Source organism: Poromitra crassiceps (genome assembly GCF_964638095.1).
Source record: "Poromitra crassiceps genome assembly, chromosome: 22".
In the NCBI taxonomy this organism is placed as follows: Eukaryota; Metazoa; Chordata; class Actinopteri; order Beryciformes; family Melamphaidae; genus Poromitra; species Poromitra crassiceps.
The window spans coordinates 2,021,381-2,033,058 of NC_139647.1; the positions used below are offsets into that span (position 1 = coordinate 2,021,381).

Here is an 11,678-nt window from a genome sequence, read left to right on the forward strand (position 1 = left end):
TGTCAACGGGGTTTCGGACTGAACAAGAAGCGTCCTCGGGCAAGTTTAACCTAGATTATTTACAATAATTACTATATAGCTCATTAGCTATTGTTTGTTGTTTGTTTGTTTTGTCATTTGTAGTATCCGACCATGATATGAGTTGTGTAATAAATGGTATCGCTGTGCTGCGCGTGCTACAAACTTCCAAGCGATGCTCAGACGGGCTACAACGGAAACTTTGTCGTGAAGGCCTTGTTATTTCTTGTTGCAACAGGTCCATGGTGGCAGAAAATAAATAGTCCGCTAGAACGTGACTGTTTTATTTTTGACGTTTTGGCAGAATTCAGCGAATAACGTTGTTGTTTTGAATGTGTTTTTAACAGGACCCCGAAGCAGGAGAAAGTCGCCTTGCCCGTCGTGGGGCTACGGGATTATTACAGTGTTCGCAGCAGTCCCTGTCTGTCCCGTCGAAACTACCAGAGAGGGATTCATGCTCTGTCGGGTAGCTAAATGCGGTACGAAGCTAAAATGATGCCGGTGAGTTTAACGTTATGCTTCACTAACAAGTTATGACTTTGCTCCCCCCCACCAGCCTAACTGCCTTCTGTCTTTTCGACACATAACCGCACACATTTGCTAATCTTGTACCTGGACATTTAAATTGACGTGGCAAGTTGATGCTACTTTTGTGCCCCGTGTGTTTGTGTTTCCCACCTCGACTGCTGTAGTCCCGTGTCCCGTCCCGACTCACTGTCTTCTGCTGTGGAGACTAGTTCTCATTTCTAATCTTGTGTTTGTATGAATGAACTGCTGTCCATGTCATTTATTTGCTGTGTGAGTCATTCAGTGCATGCACGGATAACTTGCATTTAAATCGTGAACCAGTCATGATATCCATCTATGCATGGCTTATTATTATTAAGACAATTAACGAGCGTCTGACATGGTCGACTCGTTATTATCTTATTTACTCGTGCATTCAGACAGTCAGTCTTTCTTCCATGTATTTCCATTGTGGGCTATATAGGCTATACCCCTAACAGCCTGCTAAGGCTACCTGTCAAGTCAGGCTGGCACTGCTAAGCCTTGGCTCTCGGAGCTGGACTGCTGCCATGCCATCATCATCAGAGGTCCATTGCTTTCACTGCAGTGCTAGGCTCCATCTCTCAGCACTTCTTGATGTGTGTAGATGTAGAGGGAACACTACAGCTGTGTGTGTGTGTGTGTGTGTGTGTGTGTGCGCGTGTGTACATACACACTGTATCAATCATCCCAGCAAATTATGATAGGAGGATCTTGTTTTGAAAAATGCAACCGTCTTCCTTCTCGGGACTGCCGATGGCAGAGCAAAGTCCAAAGCAATCGGTGCAGTGAAAGTAAGTAGAGAGGGGCTGGACGACGGGTAATTGGTTAGTGTTCAACCCAGCCGCATTCATAAGGCTGCTATTGATTTACCTGATGAGGTTGTTTAGTTCATAGAAGAAGGGACAGTGTTAATGTTTGTTTCATCTCTGGTTGATTTTGGATCTTGTTTAGATCTTGCTTTTTGCTGAAGAATTGTGTTAAGTTACATGGTGTGTATGCAGGGCTGGGCGATAATTAAATATTATCGTTATTTGGGCTGGGTATTGGCAAGGACCTCATGATACGATACGTATCACGATACATTGTCACGATACAATTGTATCACGATACATTGCGATACAATAGATATTGCAATACTCTACATAATTTACTGAAAATAAAAAAAATTGAGCTGAAAATACAACTCGCTGTGTGTACCACCCAGGTAGTGTAATAATCTGTACCATCACTTTATATTGATAACTTAGTGAACAAATTGAGTCAAAACTACTGAGTGTTGCGTGTTAGTGAACGCACTGAAATAAAAAGTATTATTATTGTGTCACTGAACACACAGCTGTGCAAAAAATCAATATTGCGATATATCACGATATTTTTCTGAAATATCGATACAGTATTGCAGAAAAGAATATCGTGATATATTGGCGTATCAATTTTATTGCACAGCCCTAATCGTTATCGTCTTTCAGTGGAATCATCGTGATGATATTTTAATATCGCGACACACATTTCTACTGTCTGAATTGATTATGACATGCACATTTGACTTAAAAACTCTCATAAAATGGGATATGGTAGGAATGTTATTTGAATATTTCTGTTTTGTTTGACATCACACCTAACAGTACCATTTGGTTCAATGAGATGATCATTAATTGGATTATTTAACGTCATTTTTGCATACAGGAACCAACCATATCGTGATATATATCGATATCGAGAAAAATCCTAATGATTATCATGATATTGATTTCAACGTTATCGACGCCCATCAGCCCTAGGTGTATGAAACAGCACGACCAGGTTCGCTTTTTAAAGGATAGTGTTCATCGTGACAAATTGAAAGAATGCTTCGTTTTGTGCGCAAGTGTGCAGCTCGGTGTCTGCCAGGCGCTTCTCCTTCACGTGCAGAACCTCCCCTTCCAGTAAAACAGCTGGACCAGTGAATTCATCATCTTAACCGTGATGCGGAGACAAGGATGCCTCCCGTCGGCTGCGTGACCTAGCTCTCTGCTATTCTCACACAGTCATTTGTTATCATCACCACACGCTCCATTCCATGGGCATCAATATAAATTGGCACCCTGACATGTTTTTTTTTCTATGAGATTCAGATCTCTCTCACACACAGGAGACCTTGGCCTTCCTTGCCTCCCCATCGCCCAAGTACCGTATATGTGTGGTGTGTTTGAGTGAGATATAGCCTGGGCTCTTTTGACGTCTCTGTGCTGTCTGCCTGATCAGCAGAAAAACTGCTCTCTATATAGCCATGTCTCATGTGATGCATTGTCTGAGCCTGTACAAATAGGCTGTGACCCTGCTGGTACAGGCCAGGGGCGTGTGGGGAGTTTGAATGTAGTAGTGGCATAATTGCTGGCTGCGATGGTAAATGGGGAAGTAGTGGGGGGGGGGGGGGGGGGTCACTGTTTTCCTGAACACAATGAGTTCCAGGGAGTCGTATTTACGGCACGTCGTGTGGTGAGAGAGCACATTGTGTGTGCCTGTGCTGTGTGGCAGGCAGCACCCTGATAAGGGATGCTCACCCTTTATTGAGCCATTTACAAGGTGCAACTCTCACCCCGCTTCACCCTTATCTCACCCCGCCTCACCCTTATCTCACCCTGCTTCACCCTTATCTCCCGTCAAAGCAGTCTTTGTTCTGCTGACGGGGGCGATTGATGGTTTTGTTTAGGCTTCCCCGGTGGTTTACTACTACTACTCCATATGTCACTCTGCTGTGCTGTTTTTAAAGGGAAGTTATATTCATTAGACTATTTTTGGCAACATTTGTATTTTATTTTTATTTAGCCTTTATTTAAACATGCACGGTGGCTCAGTGGTTAGTACTGTTGCCCCACAGCAAGAAGGTTGCGGGTTCGAAACCCCGGTCCGTCCCAGGTCCTTTCTGTGTGGAGTTAGCATGTTCTCCTCGTGTTCGTGTGGGTTTTCTCCGGGTGCTCCGGTTTCCTCCCACCATCAAAGACATGTATGTTAGGGTTAACACTCTGTCAGTGCTCCTGACCAAGGCACTGGTAAAAGAACTGGAGTTGGTCCCCGGGCGCTGCACTGCGGCTGCCCACTGCTCCTAGCTCTAGGAAGGTTCCTAGTAGAGGATGGGTCAAATGCAGAGGATGAATTTCCCCATGGGGATAAATAAAGGATAACTTAACTTAACTTAACAGATAAATCACATAACCCCCCCCCCCCCCCCACACACACACACACACACACACACACACACACACACACACACCGTTAGTAAGTTTATATGGGCAGAGTTTCATCCACATTTTTGGATTTCAGATGTTGCAGAGGTAGGCACACTCTCTGAAATCATTTCCTCATTATTCTCCCATGGCAAGAAGTGCTTGATGTGTAGACGTTCAAGCCCATAAAATATAAAAAAAAGTGTGCCTGGACGATATATTTAGTTGTGGCTTCTTTGACCGCACACATCTTAAGCTGTGCATTGTCTGACTTAATCCACAACAAATGTCACTATTGCTAGACTTGTCGGCGTGTGTTATGATGGTGGGGAAATGAGGTAATGCTGTGCGCGGCCTGGCTTTGCTGTGTCTGTCAACAGAAACCTGAGCAGGCTTTCTCTTCGGCCACCACAGGCTTTGTGTTGACTCTGTGGGAGGGGCTCTGCTGCTCTGTGGGAGGGGCTCTGCTCGTTATGTCAGCAGACAGACACATAAGCAGTCACATAAGGGATAGCCCAGGACATGCAACGCCAATGTTTTGAATTTCTGTCTGCTTTAAGAAGAACTAATTATAAAACAAAACCAGAGTGGTTCAAATAGGCACAGCCATCACAGAAAGCTGTTTATTTATGTAATAACGCCATAGATGGAAAATGAAAGGCATTAGTGTCATTACTGCACAGTCCCCTAATGCTACATTTGTGTAGCATCACACTTAGCCTGTTTCCTGAGAGAGAAACACACCTGAGTCACCTGAGCAGGTGTCGGCTTACCTGCCCCGGCTGACATCTGTGCGGAATCCAGGTGAAAAGGGGAAGTGGTCGAGTTGCAGAAAGAGACAGCCTTTCTGAGGCTGAAACACTAGTCTGCCCACGGGGGAGCAGAGAGTCCATGGCTGAGCAGTGTTAGTCTGGTCCACGGGGAGCAGAGAGTCCATGGCTGAGCAGTGTTAGGGTGGTCCACGGGGAGCAGAGAGTGCATGGCTGAGCAGTGTTCGGGTGGTCCACGGGGAGCAGAGAGTCCATGGCTGAGCAGTGTTAAGCTTCTGGCATACTCTTCGCGCACGCGCTGGAGGCGGGGCTCCGAGGAGGGCGCACGCACTCTGCGCGGGCCAAAACAGAACATACTCAGTGCTCAGCTCGCTCCTCCAGGCAGTCTGAATGAAATTGAATGTAACGTTCCCAATTCTATGTATTAAATTCTAAAAAACGACCCTCAACATTTGGGAAGGCTAAGCCACACAACTAGTTCGCTATAATCGAACGTCATGCTTCAAAGGTGACTTTACGACCGTGAGGACTCAATCACAGCAGATATCCGCTGATAGCCTACCACGGAGATCTCACAGGCACAGGCAGCAAAACCGACGCGCTGATAGAAAAATCTCCATGGACGCGCCGCGCTGCGCTCAGGCCTCACCCCCCGACACGCCCTGTGCGATGACGTCATAATCGCCGCGCGCCCTATGCGCTTGGCTGGGCGCGAAGAGTATGCCAGAAGCTTTAGGGTGGTCCACGGGGGAGCAGAGAGCCCATGGCTGAGCAGTGTTAAGCTTGTGGCATACTCTTCGCGCCCAGCCAAGCGCATAGGGCGCACGGCGATTATGACGACATCGCACGGGGCGTGTCGGGGGGCGAGGCCTGAGCGCAGCGCGGCGCGTCCATGGAGATTTTTCTATCAGCGCGTCGGTTTTGCTGCCTGTGCCTGTGAGATCTCCGTGGTAGACTATCAGCGGATATCTGCTGTGATTGAGTCCTCACCATCGTAAAGTTGCCTTTGAAGCATGGCGTTCGATTATAACGAACTAGTTGTGTGGCTTAGCCTTCCCAAATGTTGAGGGTCGTTTTTTATAATTTAATACATAGAATTGGGAACGTTACATTCAATTTCATTCAGACTGCCTGGAGCCTGGAGCTGCGCACTGAGTATGTTCTGTTTTGGCCCGCGCAGAGTGCGCGCGCCCTCCTCGGAGCCCCGCCTCCAGCGCGTGCGCGAAGAGTATGCCAGAAGCTTCAGGGTGGTCCACGGGGAGCAGAGATTCCATGGCTGAGCAGTGTTAGGGTGGTCCACGGGGAGCAGAGAGTCCATGGCTGAGCAGTGTTAGGGTGGTCCACGGGGAGCAGAGAGTCCATGGCTGAGCAGTGTTCGGGTGGTCCGGGAATCAGTCCCAAACGACTCAACACTTCAGGGAATCTCACACTGTTCCTCCAGTGACCCACTCCCCTGCTTCACTGAGCTCTTTCTTCTGCATATGATGACAGATTAGATGCCATAAAGCCATTTCTTTATATTAGGACAGATTAGACGCCATAAAGCAATGTCTTTACTGTCCATTGTTTGTGAAAGCAAATTAGCGTGATTTTCCCACATTTTTTCCCCAAGCGTGTTTCCCTCCGAAGGTTTGGTTGGATGAAGGATTGCTTTGCATAATTCGCATACAAGTTGGCCATATTATATTTCCGCTATTCTGTGAATATTTCGGTATACCCAGAGTTGTTGAATTATTCCAGTGTTTTGGTATGATACAGACCACAAGACAGGGTTTAGGACAGCGTTGATTTACTGTAATATTTATAGACGTGGGTTAGGGCTGTGAATCTTCACTGGCCTCACTATTCGATTCGATTAGGATTCAGAGGGCTACGATTCGATTCGATTACGATTATCGATGCATCACTTTTTTCCGCAATACATGATTTATTTTTTCTCACTTTCTTTTTTCTCACTGTGTGGCTACTTTTAAAATAAAAGTGCATTTGGAATTGCATTGTATTATGATCCATCATTAAAATAAACAACTGCATGTACTTCCATTATATTTTATTTTATTATAAAAAAAATATTATTATTATTATTATTTTTAATAATCGATTTTTGACATTTGTGAATCGATGCAGAATCGTGCACGTCCGCATCGCGATACATCTTATAATCGATTATTTTTGACACCCCTAACGTGGGTGCGATTTGTGAAATCTCTAATCTGTGATTGTAGCCTTTTTTGTTACCGAGTGATTTCATCCAAGCAGTACGCAGGACGTGGAAGGAAGATACATCCTCTCTCCCTTCTGCTTAAATCTTACTCTCATTTCCCTTATCTCCCACACGGAGCACAAAGTTGAACCTGGCACATCACGGCAGAGCGAGAAGAGAGAGTACAGAGAGATAGCGGATTATAAAATGATAGGCACTAGTGCACTGCAGTGCAGACAGAGAGAGGAGGTTGTCCCGATCGAACAGTCACAGCTTCTGCGTGTTGTCAGAGCTGCATATACCCCCCCCCCCCCCCCCCTGCTAAATGTTACAGCTGAAACAGGCTATTGTGCCTTCTCTATTCCCTCTATGGTTCCCTCTGCTGCCTGGCTGTTTACCCCTGACCTCTGCCCCCTCGCCCCCTCGTTCTCCTAATGCAGCAGATAGAGTGATCAAGAGGAATCATGCATGGAGCTTTTTGAAGGACTGTCATGATGCTGGAACCCTGTCAACTCCTGAAGCACAGACAGGCTGTGTGTGGCAGGCAGGGAGGGAGATGCTGCTGCTGCTGCAGAGTCTGCAATATCTATCATATAAGTGTGTGTGTGTGCCCGTCCTGGGACCCCCCCCCCTCCCACGCACACGCGCACACACACACACACACACACACACACGGTCAAGTATGTGTCCCCTGTTATCCTCTAACAGTGGCTCACAAATGGGGGTCCGTGGACCCCCAGGGATGCTTGAGGGGGTTCCAGGGGGTCCCCAGCCAAAAGGGAGGTAATTTATTTTCGCTATAATTCCATTCATAATTAACACGTTAACTGCCAGCGACGTATGCATACGTCAAAAAAAATCCAGCGCTTGACTGCCAGCGACGTATGGATACGTCAAAAAAATCGTTTTTTTTTTTTTGACGGTGGGGCGTTGATCAATCCCTTTTACGTCTCCTATACAATTATTGGAGGTATTGAATGTGTATAATCTATTTTACCGACCCACTAAGTGTTGACAGTGCTCCCCCAGACGAGCGAAATCAAAGAAAAAGGGAGCAAGCCATTCAAGGAAATGGCGAGGCGATTTTACAGTATTACATTCTCATGAAAATGGTTGGGGGAAAACGCTCTCGTTTTCGCGCTGATTGCTGGCGATGCGGGATTGCAAATTTACATAATACATTACAGGTGGAACACACTTTGAAACACGCAGCATAAATATGACCAGAATCGCAAAAGCTTCTCTCAACCAAAACTCCCAAGAAGCGAGCGAGTCCATGCCGACTTCCTCAAACAGCAGCCTGCAGACAGGCACAGGAGCAGCAAAAGCACTGAGACTGTGACGGCCGCTCCAGCCAAGAAGAGGGAGGAGTTGAAGCAACTCTGCCTCTCGCTCTCTCCCTCTCTCTCTCTCTCTCTCTCTCGCTCTCTCTCTCTCCCTCCCTCCCTCTCTCTCTCTCTCTCTCTCTCTCCCTCTCCCCCTCTCACTAGGATTAAACCTAGTGCGTCTCCCTCCCGAGAGGGAGGGAGAGAGAGAGAGAGGGAGGGAGAGCGAGAGGGAGGGAGAGAGAGAGAGAGAGAGAGAGGGAGGGAGAGCGAGGGGAAGGGAGAGAGAGAGAGAGAGAGAGAGAGCGAGAGGGGGAGGGAGAGAGAGAGAGAGAGAGAGCCAAAAATGAATGGTTAAAGTGACAGCTCTATCGAATTTCACAAAAAGCCGTTTATCTCTGAATATTTTTTCTAATGCTAAAACCATGCTGTATTCAACTGCTAATGCTTACATAACTACTAACTCTACAAACTAACTCTTTTAGACAGAGAAAGTACACATTCTATTAGTACTTTTGAGATATTGTATGTTCACAAACTCCAAGCAGAAAATAATCCTCGGCGCTTGTAAAATGAGCCACAATCCTCAAAAAACGGCTTGGCAGAAGCTACCTACAGCAAGAAAAAAACGGCTGGCAGTCAATGTGTTAACACAATGACTATTTTGGTCATGGCTTTTATACACTTTCTGTAATAAAACATCTAAAAGCATCAATCTTATTATCATATGGGGGACCGTGGGACAAAATCCTATCAAATGGGGGGTCCGTGGTGTAATTTCTGTCAGTTTAGGGGTCCCTCATGTGAAAAATGTTGAGAACCACTGTCTTAGAAGGCCTGTAGAAGAATAAATAAGATGGCCAGTGCACATGCCTAGTGTTTGGTCATTGTCATGATGTTTAAAGATGTTCAAAGCTATTTCTGTTCTCTTGTGAGATGTTAAACAGAAACATTGTTGCTGCAAGCTACACATTAGGCTCTTTCACACCGGCCTTGAAAGCCGAAAAATGCACGGAAAATAGGATTCGCGCCTCCGATGTGAAAGTCGTGAACGCGCTTTGGTGGACAATTGTTTTATGCCTTTTCTCCCGCGACGGTAGGTAGTAACAGCGCCGGGTTACCTGGCAACCCGCCTCCATTTGAAAGCGTCGTAGCAGCGAGCCGGAAAAGGTGCGAATGGTCAGCTCATTCATAAAAAAATTACAGGGGAAATCACCTCATGTATCAAGAAAGTGCAGGAGTGAAAGTAAAAAAAGTAGCCTATACAATCATGACTGCAGGGACTCCAGGAGGAATGCTCCGTGCGGTTAGGCTTTATGCTCAAATGATTTTGACATTAGTAGGTAAAATTAACGGATATAATAATAAGCTTCAGAGGGCTATAGCTGTCTGTGGCGAGTTGGTCTGAAGATACAGTATTCCCTCTCGAAATCAGCTCTGTGCATTACAAAAACTACTAACGTTAAGTAAGGCTGTGCGATTAATCGATTTTGAATCGTAATCGAATTAATTAGTTAGGACGATGTTAAAAAAATGAAAATCGTAAAATCGTTTTTTTTTTTTTTTTTTTTTTTTTTTTTTTTTTTTTGTAATTTAAATTTAATTTTCACTTTAACTAGGGTAAGTACGTTACGCGGGGCGGCTCTCTCTCATGTACGCATGCTGCTACTTGTGTAAAGTCTCTCTAGAGGCTGTGATACTGGCTACTAAAAACAGCAGCACAATGGACTTATTTCAACACCTCCGACCAAAAAGCAGCTTGTTGCAGGCTGTAGCCTACAAGATAACGATTGCCACAACACACTCACGCGCGCACACGAACAAAGACATTATCACCGGACGATGAAACGTTGCCAGTTCACATAATAACAAAACAACACGTGAGGCCACCGAGTACTGATAGATTGGCTGTATTCATGGCTGCCTCAGCTGACTCACCTGTCCCCTGTGTGTCTGAATTTCCCCCTAACTGCTATCGCAGTTCCACGCATTCCTGTTGTGACTTTGTGTTATTCTAGTACAGATATAACTCCGAGCACGGGTGGTCGCTTAGACACTAATATAATTATCTCACGGAGGAACACGCAAATCCACCAGTGTCAAGTTAGCAAGCAACAGCCAGGAAGTTAAGCATAGCAGCTGCAAGCTAAAACAGGAAGTTGAGTTGTTCTACCTTCAGAGTAAAAGCGTAAATTGTCTTATGGAAAAAAGGGGGGAAAAGAGCTCTGCAGGGCAACAAATGTTTAGAGAAGTATAATAGTATAATAAATCGAAATCGAAATCGAAAATCGAGTTTTGAGAGAAAAAATCGTCAATTTTAGTTTTAGGCAAAATCGCACAGCCCTAACGTTAAGTAGTCATGTGCATTTATAGCCTATACTATTCCCCCGACGAACGTTATGCAGACTGCAGCTGTTTGATATGCGGGCGGTCGTGTATCGTTCCAATTTAGGATGAATCTAGGAGAAGGAGGGAAGTCTTGGTTGTTGAATGAATTTGTTCATCATACAGTAGCCTAGGCTACACTAACCTATGAAAATATTCATTTGGGCTAGGAGGAGCAGGAAATCCCTCCGCTCGCCTTTCAATCCGGGAGCAGGGGATTTCACCTGAAAGTACACCACAGCACGGGAAAGTGGCCGTGCTGCTTGGCTCTGTGTGAAAGCAATTTCTGTGGCGAGGGTGCGGCCTTTGCGGGACTCCTAAACGGCAATTTTTGCGCGATCTGTGTGTGAAAGAGCCTATAGATAGAGGCTCATTTGTAACAGGGCATTTCAGGATCTCTTACTGCACTTTCTCCAATCACCGCCCAAACCCAGGATTATAAGATGCCTTCAAGGCAGCATGGATCTTTATAGCTGCTGTATCGATGTTTATTCCCCAGGATGGAATGGCCTTTCATTTGTAAGTACCCTGTTACTGCAGAGTAATTCCATTACAACGCCCTGTACTACTCTGTTTATTCCTGGACATAGGAAAGTGCACTGGCAGTCAGTTTTCAAACACGCTTTAACCTAATAAGAGACCAATTGAGTTTGTACAAAGATGGAGCAGAGGACCTGACCCTCACAAGGTGCATCTCAAGGAGGGACATGGAGAATGACATGTTATTATAGGGCCCATGTGAAGCTGACTTTATAATCATTTCTCACATGCAACGTCAACAAAGGCTCACTCCTCTAATTTGTTTCTGAATGTAAAAAAATTGCAATTTGAATGCAAAATTGCTATCGGTAGAATTTGAAAATTAATGACTTTGGTGACCACTTGACTGAAGCCCCCCAGTGGTAGTGTTTTATATCACACTATCGCAAAGACAACGTTTCTACAGCCATTCATTTACGCTAGTATCAAACTTAATTTGAGAGAGGCACATATTCTCCCCGCGGGGGCTGTAAGCCAACTATTCTCTACCACTCTTGTGCTGGAGCACACGTGAATCTGATCGTTATTCTGCTCAGGGAACACGTGAACCTGATCTGATCATTACTCTGCTCAGGGAACACGTGAACCTGATCTGATCGTTATTCTGCTCAGGGAACACGTGAACCTGATCTGATCATTACTCTGCTCAGGGAACACGTGAACCTGATCTGATCATTACTCT

The 11,678-nt window shown here is 45.5% G+C and overlaps 1 protein-coding gene across 2 annotated transcripts in view; it reads left to right on the top strand.

The window, feature by feature from the left end:
* Positions 1 to 376: 376 nt before the first annotated feature.
* The window catches only part of LOC310796552 (apoptosis-stimulating of p53 protein 2-like), a 44,299-nt gene continuing 32,997 nt past the window's right edge, over positions 377 to 11,678 (top strand). For both annotated transcript variants that reach the window (XM_083658757.1, XM_083658758.1), the window contains exon 1: positions 377 to 519. In XM_083658757.1, coding sequence (XP_083514883.1) covers positions 493 to 519 — 27 coding nt within the window. In that variant the 5' untranslated portion in view covers positions 377 to 492. The remainder of the gene's footprint in view (positions 520 to 11,678) is intronic.